Source organism: Lissotriton vulgaris, chromosome 3_1 (genome assembly GCF_964263255.1).
Source record: "Lissotriton vulgaris chromosome 3_1, aLisVul1.2, whole genome shotgun sequence".
NCBI classification, from domain to species: Eukaryota; Metazoa; Chordata; class Amphibia; order Caudata; family Salamandridae; genus Lissotriton; species Lissotriton vulgaris.
Window position 1 is genome coordinate 148175754 of NC_141689.1, and position 17117 is coordinate 148192870.

The following is a 17117-nucleotide window of genomic DNA, read 5'->3' on the forward strand; positions in this document are numbered from 1 at the left end:
TAACTCTCCTAAAGCCTCACTTGGTCAACCATCCACCTCTGATAGAGCATTCTTCAGCTCTTCCTTCAGTCCATTATAAAAACCTGCTGCCACTCATTCACCTCTCCATTCTGCCTCTGATATGAGTTCTTGGATTAAAACAATACATCACACAATATCCTGTAACAAGGTAAACAATCCATTATGAGCTGATTGCCCATTTGTCTTTGGTCACATTTCCTTGGACAAGTGGTCAGGAATTAGGGAGTTTAGGACTAGCACTACTAATTAACGGGTTGGCCCCATGAGAACATCCATTAAATTCTACAATAAAAATAACACAATCTTTTTTTGTATTGTTTGAGAGGTCTGTGGAGAATTAAAAAATATACATGTGGCACCTGGTCCTAAATGCCGTGTATTTTCCCATTAGACCCATTCACAAAACAGAAACTGTAATTGGGTGGGCAACATACTAACTGTGGGTGCACTGCCATAGTGTGGTCTATGATAGTAGAGGAAATCTTTACTGCAGTTCCTAGGGTAGACGTTTCTCTTTTACTTGCCAATTCCGTTATCATTTTTAACAAAAAAGGGGCGCTCTTGTTCAACCACCTCAAGGTCTTCCCAGATCTTTGTAGCGGCTTGGGCCATTGAAAGCATGTGAATACCATCGGAATCCATGCTACAGTGAAAGACGGGCCTCGTAATCTGTCATGAATTTCCTCAGAACATAATGTTGCAATAAATAAATAATAAAATAAAAATGATTTATAGAGCACTTAGTAACTTCTACCGAAGTGCCCAGCACTAAGGCCTCACTCCCGAAAGTCAGACATTGGGGGGTGTGAGAGGCTGGCTTGGTATATGATGCACACTTATGTAAATGGGCACCCTGCACCAATCCAGGCAACCCTTATGGGGATGTTAGTGGTCTTAGGCAACCTTAGAAAGTTCTCCTAGTGGTAACTGTGGAGAGCAGCCTTCAGGCTTAGTCCAGAAGGAGTGTAAAGCAGCTTGTTTTCACAATGCAATCTTATAGGTATAGATTAAATGAAAAAGAACCAAACAGTGTATTTGTAAAAATATGTATTTATTATAAGACACTCACTAACACATACAGATATCTCCTACCTAGAGATATACACAATACTCCCAATGCTTTGCAATAGAAACACGTAAGTAGCACAGAATTGACAGTGGTCCCCAGTTCGAGACCAAACCATATAATAAAATAGTGGTATGCAAACCACTACTCGAGTCAAGAATATACCCTACCCAGAGGATGTAAAAGTGTTGGGGACCCAAGGAACCACCCAAGGTGAGTATCTAGGAGTTTGTATGAAGTGTGGGAACACAGCCGCGTTCTTTGTACAAATCAAAGTGTAAATTTTAAAGAAAGAGGCCCCTTCCCAGTGGACCCTGAAGAAACTCAGTGGAAGACAGAAGGTTGGAGAGCCACCCCACCTGTGGATACCCTCGTACCCACATTACCTACACCAGGGAAGCTAGGTGCATAGGTGTGAAGTGATGTCAGAAACCACGACTTCAGGAAGATGCTGCTGCTGGGGAAGTGAAAGTGTCCAGTGAAATCCAAAGGTGGATTCAAGGTAAAGAGTACCTGGAAGCAGAGGAGACAGAGTCTATGTCACTCAGGAGTGACCAGGAGGCCTGGAAGACGAATGTCCACCGATGTTGGATGTTGCAGGAGAGATGACGGTGACCTTGGAGCTTCAGCTGTGTGGACCAGGCGATGCTGTGGAAGACCAGGAGCTGTTCGCAAGCTGTCCCATGTCAGATGTAGAGAGTTGAGGGGTCGGTGTCAGTCGGGAACACCAACAAGCCTTGGCAACTGCAAACAAAATGGAAAGCAAAGAAGGTGTGGTGTCAGGACCAGCAAGGTCCAGGGGACTCACCACATGCTTGGGAGTCAGGGCAGGCCCTAGCAATCCGGGGAGCCCAAAAAATTCAAAAGCGACCCTCAACAGGACCCACAGGCCGGAGGCACCTGAGTCGCAGGAGGACCTCGAGCAGCTCACTAAAGAAGCAGGCCCACGGTGCAAGTGATGCAATAAGGACGAAGGTCTTGACCACATGAGGTGCTTGACTTGGGGGCTACTTGGAGCCAATGATCTTGATGGCAGAAAGACAACAAGACTTTGCAATGGAAAGTCGACGCTGTGCACAGGGGTTCAGTTCCTGCTGCTCTGACGAGTGATACTGGTATCAAACTTGGTGTGAGGGCAGGGCAGGCCTCAAGGGATGTGAAAAATCACCACCTGTGTTGCTGAGCCTTTCAGAGTCTGTGGGAGCTCAGGATCAGTAGACCGGTTGGCTTAGTTGCGGTGCATACAGATGCAGGGAAGTGACTCCTTCACCTTCAAGGGACATTCCTTCAGGTGTCTTGGATGCCCACATGCCTTAGAACATCTCCTGTTTGGAGCACAGGCACAGATGTTGCAGCAATGGGCAGAGCAAAGAGATCGGAAGCAGCAGGAGTCTTCCTGGCTGCAGCCTAGATGCCCCCAGCGAAGTCCAGCTAAGTCCAGAGTGCCTAGACAGTCAAAGGTGAGGTGGTGTCTGAAATTAAATGTGTCCCATGATTGGGTTGGACATTGGGGAAGATACTCCCATGTCCTTTGTCCAGTTTCACACCAGAGCACAAGCCAACAGCTCCCTGAGCTGGTTTGAACTGGACTATGCAAGGTGGGCACCAAATGTGCCCTACAACCCGGTATAATAGACTCTGAAGGCTGCAGGTGTGTCCTGCTCATTCAGGGGCACACTCACACTTAGAACCGAGCACTCTGACTTCAGGGTTGCAAAGGCCTGCTGTAGGGGTGACTTATAGGTTTTAAGTTCAGTGACCCTAGATAAAGGGTACCTATATATTTTGAAAGAGTTGTTAGCACCAGCTTACACAGGCTGCAATGGCAGGCTTGTAGTGACAGTTTGACTAGTCTCCCACGGGTGGTATAATACATGCTTCAGCCCATGGGGGACCTCAGTACCACATACTAGGGATTTATAAGGGTACCCCAGTATCCAATCTGGGATGTAACTAAGTACTAACCATAACAATTTAGGGGAGAAAGCAGAAAGACGGAGGTCCTGAGTAGCAGGATCCCAGTCAGACTAGTGAGAAAGCATCACAGTACCAGGCAAAAGTGAGGTGAACCATGCAAAAGGATCCTACCTTCCTACAGTGGCTTTAAACAGGTTTTGTTTTTAAAGTGGAACTATGGGAGCATGTTTCGAGCCCCCTTCAAAAGAGCTGTTGAGTAGATCACAAAGCACTGGCAATATAGCAGCTATTCCTCGCTCCAGGACAGCGAGACATGCAGGATCAACAGGGGAATCCGACTTAATGGCTGTCAATAATGAGGACAACTTCTCAGATATGATAGGTTTAAAAGTAGACAGCCCCAAGCTATTACCCGGGTGTTTAAACCACACATTGAGACAGGGAGCATCTCTAGCTGCCTCAGGAAAAGTGGAAGCGACTATCAGAAAAAAACTGAGCAATGACATTACAGCTTTCCTCTGAAAGCCGAGTAGACGCTGAAATCTGTCCATGGACGATAGTGACTTCAAATTGAGAAGATTTCTCGAAGGGAGGTCTGGGCTGCCCTGATTTTGCCACTGTAAGAAATGCAGTCTATGATATTCCTTCAAGACAGACCGATAGTTGGCCTTATCAACAGAGTTAAAAGTTTCTGCCCCAAACTCGTTCTAGGTGGTTGCAGTTTTTTTCAGAGCAAGCAGTTGATCGCTGAGCCATTCTGGCGAAGGTTTGAATCTTCTGATAGTATGATCTACCAAAGGGAGATTTGGTCAACTGCACCCATTATCCATCCTTCCCAATCGGAATTGGCTGTATCTACACAGTCATCTGGAGTAGGACGATCCAAGTCCAAAGCATGAGTAAAATTGGCAGAGGTCACTTTCGTTAATTTCCGTGTCTTGACCGACTGACCAGGAACGGATATAGACAGATTACCAATCACAGTCCACCAGTCACCTATTTCAAGGGAGTTAGAATGCAGGAACAATGGTGATTCTGCACTCCAATTCCTTTGAGACAGGGCTGGGAAGAGAGACACACAGGGTATTGCAGCCACTTGCTTCACCATAATGCAGTTGTCATCCCTGATATGACTTCTATTCAGCTGAGATTTTTCATGTATGTGAACTCTTGGAAAATATGAATTGATTGCATCATTCACTTATTGTGAGAAGATTAACACATCGGCTTACTGATGCTCCAGTGTAGGGGCATTAAATGACGGCAGAGTGTTCCAAAAACCTTTGGTAGACTCCGCACCACCAAAAGGTGACAAACATCCTGAATGCCAAACTGTAGCTGCGATCACCAAAAGAGGAAGCATAGGAAAAAATATTTCTAAGTAGAGCTAGGGAACTAGGAGAGAGGAATAGGAAACTCAACAAATGTATATGGGATACCATCGGTGAGCAAACTGGAGGCTGGGGTTAGCCCTACGACCAATGAATTTGCTAGATAACCTTTTCTGTTATGCTGACAACACTACAGCTACCCTGGCAGCACCCACCTTGCTCTCCCTGCTGTTCTGTTGGACTTACACCTGCTTGTTACCCAGATGTCCCTCCTCCAGTTCTGGTTTTCCAGTGTCCACAGGCCCGGCCATCGCCTTCTCCGTTCACTCAGTGCTTGTCTATGTTGTACTTGGCTTGTATGTACATCTTTGCCCCACTCTCCTCATATTGCCAATTTCCTTAGAAATGTTTTTCACACTAGGCTTACCGTATTCGAGTTTGCAGTAGACCGTCAAATTGTAGTATTTATTTGTCTAGGTACAATATTATTTTGGATAGTTCTTCAATTGTAAAAGTCATCCAAGAATTATGGTTCATGGTGTTCTACTTTGCATGAAATGTTTGATTATCTTCACATAAAGAAGGCGTCACTGCTTCTTGGAAGGCATTGCACCTTGAGACACTGCGCTGTGGCAGATGCATTCGACCACTGAATGCCTTCTCTTCATAACAAAGTATTTAGGTTGCAGTATGACTTCATTTAGAGGGCAGCAATATATAATCCTCCATTTATTTCATCAGAGAGTATTTGGGGAGCTTCATCTTAGGAACAATACAAGGTTTTCATATCATTCTATGTGAGATGGAATAAACCTTTGGACACATTTGATAAGGTGCAAATGAACTGCTAATAATCAGTATGAACAGAAATAGCCAAAGATAACTTACAGTTTTACAAATACACACCTTGTTAAATGATTTAGATGCAACTTGAAAAAAGTTTAACAAAAATGTGCTGTTTGCTCAGGTCCAAAATCCAGTGGCATACTAAACATTACAACAGTGGATGAATATAATTCAACAGTTAATAAATATGTACATGTTTAGCCAAAAATTGTTTGATAAACATTCTTCCCAAGACAAGATTATTGTAAAACACTACAAATCTTTTAGTCAATCATGTGTGAAATGTCAGCCTTCATTAAAGGAAACAGCGGCCCTAGTTTATGAAGCTCTCCATCATAAAATAAAAGCTTTGGGAGTCTGCAGATATTTGGGGTGTAGCGGGCGTTCAGCCATACCTTATTCTGCTCCACCAGGCCGGTGAGCATTACAATAAGTGAGGAGTTCTCTTGCCAGACCATCTGCCAAAAATCTTCCACTGTCTCAGGTAAAGGACCTTCGCCCCGACATGGAAATGTAGAGAAGAGGGGGATAAAACAGTAAAGAAAAGTATTAGCTTTTTGAAATCTGGATAGAACGAGGTTAGAATTTCTTTATGATCCAGTGCATTCAGCCTAGAAATCTTCCATGAACCTTTAAGATAGCATCTCTGATTAACACTACAGAGTTACACATTAGTGCCTTGGAGGCAGGAACAGTTATTACAATGTTTCCGAAATCAGTATTATTTCCAAATCTTAGTTCTATGGCCTGGACTGAAATGAAATAACAACAAATATTTTAATGAAAATACGTTGCTTTCAAATGTGTTTAAAGAAACAACAATATGGGGCTGATTCAAAGGAGGCTGGTAACGTGAAATCTTCTGAGTGCCGGTGAATGCTGCACAGTAGCCGTTGGTAGCATCACCATCAACAGATTTACCACTTATATTTTGTAGTGTGGTGGCAATATTTCCACTAGAGCTAAACTGGTAATTTGATGTCACTACAAAGGTCTAAATCAGGCCCTTAGTAACCAAGGGCCCGATTCACAGAACTAACTTAACCACATCCATGCTCAGGACGGCTCCCAGCCGTCATGAGTCACAGTAGGTGTGTGCTCATGACGGCCGGGAGCCGTCCGAACGTTGCCGCTCCGCCCACGCACGGTTAATTCCCCACCTGTGGGGCGGAGTTCGGACGGCTCGAGGCCGTCATGAGTACACGTCTACTGTGACTCATGATGGCCGGGAGCCGTCCTGGGAACCCGAGCGCCACGCCCCGCCCCCCTCTCACAGTGGCGGAACTTGGGAAAGGGGTTAAGATAAAATCCTCAACCTACTACTATTTTAGTATTCACAAAAGGCACTTACTCAATTTGGTATTCACAGAAGGCACTTACTCATTTTGGTATTCACAGAAGGCACTTACTCATCAATGAGTAAGTGCCGTCTGTGAATACCAAAATTACTAAGTTACTCAAAATGAGTAAGTTACTCAAAATAAGTAAGTTAATCATTTTGGTATTCACAGAAGGCACTTAGTCATCAGTGAGTAAGTGCCTTCTGTGAATACTAAAATGAGTATGTGCCTTCTGTGAATACCAAAATTGTAGTAAGTTTAAGATTTTGTCTTAAGTTAATTCTGTGAATTAGGTCCCAGAGAGAAGTAACTGGATAACCTGCTGATGACCTCACCACTTGCAGCTGTACCCACATATGACCATATGATGTTAGACACATGAGCAACTTCTTGATTTGTTTATTTTGACAGATCATTGTAAATTATAATGCAATATCCGTGAATGCAACCACAAGAACTTTCTTCAATCAGTGGCTGAACTGAATGTTTGAACAAGGAGTACTGAAAGTTGGTGTTCCTACCCAGTGGGTTTATATGGGGATAGGTGACTAGGACTAAATCAAAATTATGCTCAGCTTCTTTACCTTCACATCCATTTTTAGGTAAATTAAATATTGGTTGGGCATTACATAAAAAATATATTACAAATATACAACAATATTACTGAGCCTTTTTAAGAAGAGCTCAGTTGATCGCTGTTTGAGACATAACTTCATTTATTAAAGCTCTGATCAGTTTGGTCAATACCCCAATACTGTCTCCTGTGTGATCTGCGAGCATGGCTGTTTATTCGTGATAACAATAAGTACAAACCACTCTGTAGCCTCTACTATCACTCGTATCACAATCCTACGAACTCATCATTCATTATCCTACATTCATCGCACAGCCAGGTGCTCTACTTACAAGCTAAACACCTAAGCAAAACGCTCTTCTTTAAGGTTATTTTATGGTAAAATCATCTAATTTGCCTCTTTTATGTGTGAGGCCCGCTTTTAACTATTTCATAAACGTGACCAGCCAGCCCTTGATCAATCAGTGAAAAACACCTTCTGTACAATGTTTCCTATGGTAGCAGGCCTCATGTGCATGATTCACAAGTGTGCAATAATTGATTTTTGGGAGGGAATTTACTGATCCTGATTCACGGAAGTGTTGACATTTACTAGACTGAAGACAAAATCCTGTACACCAACAACTTCAGCAATGCCTTTTTTCCTTCTCAGGACTTTAGAAAGTTTAAAGAGCCCCCATCAGACAGGTCAGGGGAAGCACCGGGGCATGTTGTGGTACACTGGCTGCACTTCTATACTATATGAGAGAATAAATTCCTAGGCAATAGTTTTGATCAAAATCACAGTGCAGATAAATCAGAGAGTGACAGACAATGAAACCATGTAAAAAATATAATATGCCTTTAATTATAAAAACAAGAGTATAAAAACAAAATACGACATACAGTATACATTCAATCGTCAACAATAAGGTAATAAATGTTTAAAAATATACACAACAATGATAGGTGGCATTCTTTGTTCTTTTTTATCGACGAGCGTTTCGGCGTATTAGCAACGCATTCTTCAGGAAAAAAGCCACTGATTAAACCTAAGGAAAATAATAAAAATATTCAGATTCCAAACAAAATATCATATCGTGAATGCCGTATTATTACAACATTTTTTGCTTTTTTTGTCGGCATTCGAATGGTTTGAAATTACATAGGCATAAATTAGCCATTTCAACTATTATAACTGATGTTAAAAAACATGGATTCAAGTCCATATATATTCTCTCAAATGATAGCGGCTAGAAACATCCATAGCTAGCAAAAACAAACAAACAATTGAGTACTCATGTAACATCCAAAGAAAATGATAACATAAAAAGCCATAAATGTTGTTAGTTAGAGTCTAGAAAAAAGAAGGGGGAAGAAGGAAGAGAACGAGAGAGAGTAAGGAGAAGAAAAAAGAAGAAAAAGAGGATGGGAGAAACATACAAACGAATAAAATGGATAAAACCTGAAGGAAAAAACGTAGTGAGTCATGCATTGTGATAATACATAAAATTAACCCTCACTTACTCGTTGAAGACTGGGACGATTTTTTAGGTAGTATAAAATATACGAATATGTATATACGTATAACTTATATCTGATATATATCCAGGCAGCATAACATGGACGCGTACCTACTTAGAAGGACTAAATATATCAGATATAAGTTATACCTCATCGCCTTATGCTATTCGTATATTTGGTTATGTATCTTTCAGATAAGTCAGACGATTTTGATTATCAAACACCCTGGGAACTGCGGCTGGCTAACACCCATTTTATTCTACCTAAAAAATCGTCCCATTCTTCATTTCTTTCAATACCGGATTGTAATCATCAGGTATCTACGATAATCATGGCTCAGTATTTGATCTTAGAATTGTCAAATGAGACTTTGCAACTAATTGGTCTTATTTGTGGTGCTAGTTAAAGGTAATTTTCATCGGGGACCACATAGCGCTTCGACCATTCAGCTATACCTCTTGTGGCCCAGCTACTAATCCCGTATTACTTTGGGTTATCACACATCGATCTTTTTTGTAAGTAAATAGGGGTACTAAAGACTATAAAACACAATTAGAACCGCATATATATTTCCTTTACATTGGTATCCTTATTATTCAAATTCCAAAGCCTGTCCTTATAAATCAACTGGACGTATCCATCAGTAGATGCCAATCCAATTAAGCGAACTGCACATCGTTGTGATCTGTTTTCACGCAACGAGTAAGTGAGGGTTAATTTTATGTATTATCACAATACATGACTCACTACGTTTTTTCCTTCAAGTTTTATCCCTTTTATTCGTTTGTATGTTTCTCCCATCCTATTTTTCTTCTTTTTTCTTCTCCTTACTCTCTCTCATTCTCTTCCTTCTTCCCCCTCCTTTTTTCTAGACACTAACTAGCAACATTTATGGCTTTTTATGTTATCATTTCCTTTGGATGTTATATGAGTACTCAATTGTTTGTTTGTTTTTGCTATCTATGGATGTTTCTAGCCGCTATCATTTGAGAGAATATATATGGACTTGAAACCATGTTTTTTAACATGATTAAGTTATACTAGTTGAAATGTCCATTATATGCCTGTGTAATTTCAAACCATTCGAATGCAGACAAAAAAAAGTTAAAAATGTTGTAGTAATACAGCATTTACGATATGATATTATGTTTGGAATCTGAATATTTTTATTATGTTCCTTAGGTTTATTCAGTAGCTTTTTTCCTGAAGAAGGCGTTGCTAATACGCCGAACGGGCGTCGAAAAAAAAGAACAAAGAATGCCACCTATACATTGTTGTGTATATTTTTAAACATTTATTACCTTATTGTTGACGATTGAATGTATACTGTATGTCATATTTTGTTTGTATACTCTTGTTTTTATAATTAAAGGCATATTATATTTTTTACATGATTTCATTGTCTGTCACTCTCTGATTTACCTGCACTGTGATTTTGATCAAAACTATTGCCTAGGAATTTATTCTCTCATATTATATTTCCCTGTCCTAGGAATTGAGACATATTCATTTCTCAGTGGATCCTTGTTTTTCACAAATGCACTTCTATACTACACATTGCCTGGCGGGGTCAATTGCAGCAATCCTATGAGAGTGTCCTTTTAAGTACTTACCAGTTCCATACAACAAATAAACTGATTGGATGATTTTGGTCTCATTAGTGAGAACAAACTTCAACACTTTTGTTCATGCTGCTACTGCTGTTGTTAGCCTCGCTACAGATATGCGCCTTGAAATAGTAGTCTTGTTAGCTTATGTATGGAACTCACAACACTCACCTTGACAAGCAATGAAATACTTTGGGCTCTTGTAACCCTATGGGAATAAAAAAGAATATTTAGAAAATGTTCATGTGAGCTGGGAAGATAGACCTCATTTAGAAAACACATTATTCTTGAAAATATGACAGTAAACAGGGTTATTTATCTGAAGTCTGTTGTGAGTACCTGACGTTTGCTTGACTACACTAAGGACATTTTGGGTGGATTAAAACTAACATGACCTTGAAAGAGTGCTATTTTACTGTCAGAACATTTACCATATGAGAGCGTCTCTCTTAGTAAATGATACAAAAAGACTTCAAAAGTATTTTTATTCCAATGTGGATATGTCATGTAATGGATGGGCACTTTGTCTTTGCTAGTGATACAAGCAACATTTAATAAGTTGTGTATTCCTTGTTTTAAGCCTGTAGCATACTGCGTAGATTGTTTAAGGATTCAAGGGATGTGCACTACAAGACAAAATATAAATTGATAACCTATGAAGAGAGAGTGGCAGACCTTTGAGTGGTGTATACCTCAATGTTATTTTCAGTATAGCTTAAAAAACATAAAAATAAACAATTTAGGGTGGGAGGTGATAAACGTGGGCCACAAATGTATTAAATATTTATCACAAATCCTACTTCACCACTGAATAGGATTTGTAATTAGTATTATAAATACTTCTTTAAGTATTTTTCTAGGTGGTTCGTTTCTTGAGTTAGCAGCATTAGTATTTTAATCTTTACTCTGTTTTTCCACATTGGACAGCTAGGCCTGGCACAGTGTAAATAGCTTTATGGGCCTTTTCACTGTGGGGGTAGAGTAATAATATTTAATTACTTGTCCCACTTTTAAATACCACACCACCAACCTTGTGGCTATAGGCTTTTCCTTGGGGTGACTTATTAAAAGTTAAAAGGGAGGTTTTTACTTGTCAATGATTGGTTGCACTGCAAGTTTTAAAGTGCAGCAGTCAAACACACAGTGTAGGCCTGAAACCATGTTTGCACTGCCACTGTTCTGTTAGATCAGCAATTCGGGACCTTCACTGGCTGCCAGTCAGTCAGAGGGTAAAGTTTAAGGCACTCTGCATCGCCTACAAGGCACTTCACAAAGAAGGGCCAAAATTCCGAGGGGACCTTTTCAGATGGGACTTCCCTAAAAGACCTCTGCGTTTGGCCAATGCCAATTTGATGCCTATGGTCAGAATTAAAAAGACGAACTGGGGGGGAGGGTGAGTTTCAGTTACAATACCGTCAAGGAATGGAACTCCCTTCCTCTATATCTTAGAAAAAATCCCTCCCTTCTTGAGTTCTGAAAACACCTGAAGATCTGGCTATTTTAGAAGCAGTAGTCCATTGTACAGTATCTAGCACTGGAAGCGCCAAGACACCTAAGGGTGCACGTGTGCTGTATAAATTTAATTAACATAACATAACTGTAATGGATGGCAGCTTAGGTGCAGCAGTCCATATGTGCCATTTCACTAACAGGCCTTGGGTACCCTTCCTCCATCATATACCGGGAACTTATAGGTAAGTTAAATGTGGCAACCAGGAATACACCAACTTAACCATGTTCAAAGGGTGAGCACAGGCACTTTACTACTGGTTAGCAGGGAAAAAATACACAGAATTCTAAAGCCAGCAAAAAGAGGGACCAGAAAATGGCAAAAGATCCAGGTTGATCATGCAGAACCTGTGCAAACATCAGTAACCTACGTATGTCGCACATATATCACTATGGGTAATACTGAAAACAAGAAATTATCCTCCTTTTGATGAATTTCGGCAGGTTTAACTTGCCCAAATCTTATAGCTAAAAAAGGCCAGAAATGCGGATAATGGTGCAGTAAATACCAAAATCCATGTTACCCCTCAAAAAATAACAGAATTGGCAATAATAAACACACTTGATAATTTTGCAGCACCTCTGTATAAGGTTTGAACAGATGCAAAATATGTAGGTAGTTATAGTTAGGACCAAGTTTCCAGAGGAAAAGCATTTTTGATGTGCTTATAACTTTGGCGTCGTTTGACAAATCTTTACGAAATGTTCCAAACAGTTTCTCTTGTCAGATCAGCTCCTATCTTGCAAGTTTGAGGGTGACTGGTCAAGGGGAGGCTGAGAAAAAAGTGGGTCCGAAAACGTGTTTTCTCCATGCAATTTCCATAGGAAACTTTATACAAGGCTACTGCTGAACGGAATTATGCCAAATTCGGCAGGGAGAAAGGTCTTGGTCCAGAAAGTATGCTTTTAATCAAATGGGGTAAATCCGTTCAGTAGTTTTTGAGAAATATCAAATTTTACAGATATAGATATTTGACATTTATAACTGGCTGAGGTGATACGACCGCTAGCTTGCGGCTCAGTTGGTGAACTGTTGAAACTAGGAAGTGTTGGTAGATGTTTTGCCAGCTATTCCCTTCCCCTCTGCGGAGTAGCAAGGAAATCTGATTGGCTCACATGTTCCAAGCAAGATCTTCCAGAGCTAAATGTTCATTTGCTGCGAACCATTGAAAGTAGAAATGTTGCCAGCCATTCCCTTCTCCTCCGCGGAGTAGCAGGGACATCTGACTGGCTGACGTGTTCCAAGGAGGACCTTCCCACGCTTAATGTGCATTGGCTGTAAACCATTGAAAGTAGAAGTGTTGTCAGCGATTCCCTCCCCCTCTACGGAATATCAGTGGCATCTGATTGGGTAACGTGTTCCAAGCAGGACCTTCCCAAGCTTAATGTTCATTGGCTGTGAAGCATTAAAAGTAGAAGTGTTGGCAGCCATTCCATCCCCCTCTGCGGAACACCATGGACATTTTATTGGCTAAAGTGTTTCCAGGGCAAGTTTGCTTCTTATTGTCTGAGAACAGTTCACTGTTGTCTGTCATTTTGTGATGCACTTTAAAGGAGTAGAGAAAAAAAAGGAGGGGAGGGGAGGAACACTATTAAGTAGAGGGGAGGGGAGGAACACTATTAAGTCTGTACAGTGGTCACATGGTGGTGGAGAGGGACTGTGAAGGTAGAATTTTTTTAAAATATATTTTAAGGGCCATTTACATAATTTGCATGGGGCTACAAATCACGGCAGGAAAATAACAGGGTGTGTTGCGGTTTTCCTTTTATTAAGTTCGTGGGTGGGATACTTCCCAGAAGCACTATTTACTTATAATGTGGAATTTACTTTTTTGATGGGTTATGCTTCATTTAAATAAGGTTCTGAGTAGGTTAATTCTCGGGAGCAATGTTTACTTATAATGTATACTAATTTATTTATTTATTAGTATTTTGTAAAGCGCATGGTTACACTAGCAAGTGTGTCTCCGCGCTGAAAATGCTAAAAGATGTTTCCAATAGTTCATGCTTATTTCCGATCTTAGTCTTTGGGGAAGAGGATTGTTTTCAGGTCTTTTCTAAAATGTGGCTCAGAGGGTTCTGTACGCAGTTTTTCTGGCAACTGGTTCCATGTCCTGGCAGTCTTGACTCTGAAAGATTTTCCGCCCATTTTGGCTGTTTTGACCATCGGGACTTGTACTTGCCCTGTGCCGCATGATCTCAGCTGGCGGGCGGGTTCGTACCATTTCAGAATGTGCGGTGCGGTGCCTAATTCCGTAGCGGGGAGTGTTTTTATTAAGCAATCACAAATATACTTTCTTAGGAAAGTGTAGCTGTATATATCAAAGGGGTAACAAATAAAAAAGCAATTTATAAGATATCCCTTAAGCTTGGCCACACCCTATCTTTTTTACCCGCAGGCTATATTTTCTCACCTTTAGTTTGTAAAAATGTTGCCCCATGTTCTTGTTAATATAAGAGAGCATCAGTTACTTTTAGATAAAGTAGAAAAGAAGTGCTACAACAAACACTCCTGCACTACATTATCTCAGAGTCACAACAACAATAACAAGTAAAAAATAGTTTAACAAAACTATGGTCATAATACATATAAATGAACGCTTCATCAAAACATTAAATTAAGCATTACGTATACATTTTGTTTATAATCTCAACGTAAAAATATCTGATTTAGTAAGTTATAAAGGTCAGTAAGCTGTATTTCAGATTAGTCCTGGTGCCAAGAGATCTCCAAATACTCTTCTCTGAAAATATGACACTGTAGTACAATATTCACAGTGTCACTGATGCCAGACAAAAGGAAAAGGAAAATAAAGTCAAGAACACAAAACAAGATCAAGTACGCAATGTTTTCTAGTGGGGAATATGTTCAAAGCTTCTTTTCTCCGGGACTTTGAAATCTTTCATCTTCACGCCAACTGTTTAATAACGCCTCTGAGAGCATATATAGCGCAAATATTACAATATACATACTCACAATATATGATCCCGGGGGGGAACATAATAAGAACCAGATGCTGTTCACGTTACATATAAATCTTTAGTCTTCGAGTTGACGGGGCACCAACACCTCTGAGGTTTGCTATACTCTGATTATTACAATGTACATAGTCACAGTATATAACCTCTAAGGAGCCAAAAAAGGAACAGCATTTCCTTTATTCTGGGTCTTTCTGAATACAAGCTGCTGATGTTACATATAAATGGAAAAAACAACCAATAACACTTTTTTCTAATTACAAATCTTTAAATATTCATAAATAGCTACGTATTGTAAATATCTACTATGCTATAATCAAACAACTTACAACTCCGCAATATGTTTGGTTGTCACAAAACAAGAATCCGACGCTAGAAAACGGCACCTCAATCACAAAATGGACACGCCTCTGCGTGCATATGTAGCGCGAATATTACAGTATACATTCTCACGCTATATGATTCCAGGGGGGAAACAGAATAAAAATTTGAAGCTGCTCATGTTACATATAAATCTTTAGTGTTCGCTTAGGCGGGTCACCAACACCTCTGTGATCTGCTATAATTTAATTATTACAATGTACATAGTCACAGTATATGATCTCAAAGGAGCCAGAAAAGGAGCAGTGTTTCCTCTATTCTGGGTGTTTCTGAATACAAGCTGCTGCCGTTACATATAAATGGCAAAAACAACCAGTAACACTTTTTTCTAAATAAAAATCTTTCAATATTCATAAATAGCTATGTATTATAAATATCTACTATGCTATAATCAAACAACTTCCAACTCCGTTATATGTTTTGTTGTCGCAAATGAAAAATCCGACGCTAGAAAACGGAACCTTGATCACAGAATGGACACGCGTAAATAACTTGCTAAAAAAAAAAATCGATCAACGGGTGTGGTTTATATACTTTTAGGTTATTGAGTAGTCTATGGAAGGAACATGCGGCTCGGCCCATTTAGATGTCATGTTTTACAGTTGATACGTGCTCACGTTTTAACTGTTTAACTTGTGCATGTGTTGAGAAAAGTTGCAAAATGTGAAGCGGTAAAGGTTTCGATTTCGATCCTCACACGTATAAGCAGCATAATATACACATAAGTTGGAGAGCTTCAAATCTGTTGCCTGGCAAACCATGTTAATTCCTTTCTTGTGACTAAAAACATCTATTAATTGCTGTAATTCCAAATTCGAAGACATATATAATAAATATCTTTCAGAATAGAAGAAAAAAATACAGGCTAATATTTCTTATCACTATGGTTTTAAATTTTAAAAATGCTAGCATTTGTATACCGTACAGCTATGTCCAGAGAGGTGTCCCAGCACTCGGGGACGTCGGGAAGATTAAGCAAGGTATTACCCAGAGTGACATAGTGGTGGGCTAACGTGCCGCCGGAGCCGGGAATCAAACTGTGAACGCTGTTGTTTGAAGTCAGGTATCATAGCTGCTGCGTCACACTTTTTCCACACTTATATGGTAATTAGTGATAATTAAGTTTTAATCATCGTTAAATTATAACTTATAACAGACTACTGCTACAGTTAGTTTTTCACTACAAAAAGTATGCACGCCTTTTTAAAATTTACTTAAAAGCAATATAGGTTTCAGGGAGATTGTAGTTAGAAATTAGCATTTATAAAACCTTTGAAATTCACTGAAAAAACAATAGGTATTATGAACGTTAGATTTAGAAATTAGCATTTAAAAAGCTTTGAAATTCACTAAAATACAATAGGTTTCAGAGACATTATAGTTAATTGGACATTTCACTGATATAAAACCAGAGACATTCGCCCATTATAGTTAGTGGATCCAATTATAACTTGCGACCCCGCAATGCACTGGTGATGACATCACATATTACATCACTCATGACATGCTCAGTGACATCACTCATGACATTACTGATAACATCTCAAATAACAACACTGATGACATCACTCATGACATAATTCACGTGATCATCTGATGCAGTTCTTCAAAATCAAATACCACCTTTCATACACCCACTCACAAGTACAACCACCTATATGGAAACCATGCTCATACCAATAGCAGTTACTACATAGCTGTTTACTGCTCATCTGATGCAGCTCTTCACAGCCAAAAAATACAAAAACCTTTCATACACTCACTCAAAAGTTCATACCACTAATATAGAAACCATGGTCATTCCAATAGCATTTAATACATAACTACTTACTGTTTTTTAGGTCTACACACACATCCACCCTGAAATTCATACAGTGTGTTGTACACACAGTCATTCATCAATACAGCCACTAATATATCCGCTCATACACCTATATGAATACTTACACACTGCTACTTACCCTAACAGCTCATCTAAAACATAGTGAGTAACCCAAAGAATTCCTTCCATTGCCATTTACTTTTTTTACACAGTTATACACA

At 39.8% G+C, this 17117-nt stretch overlaps 1 protein-coding gene across 1 annotated transcript in view; it reads right to left on the minus strand.

Annotated features, from left to right (window-relative positions):
- Positions 1-17117, minus strand: part of LOC147726124 (receptor-type tyrosine-protein phosphatase mu-like) — a 1369719-nt gene that overhangs the window by 118431 nt on the left and 1234171 nt on the right. Inside the window, exons 23-24 of the mRNA XM_086960227.1 lie at positions 10377-10413; positions 5577-5674 (exon numbers count right to left, since the gene is read on the minus strand). Of these exons, the coding sequence (XP_086816353.1) occupies positions 5577-5674; positions 10377-10413 (135 nt within the window). The remainder of the gene's footprint in view (positions 1-5576; positions 5675-10376; positions 10414-17117) is intronic.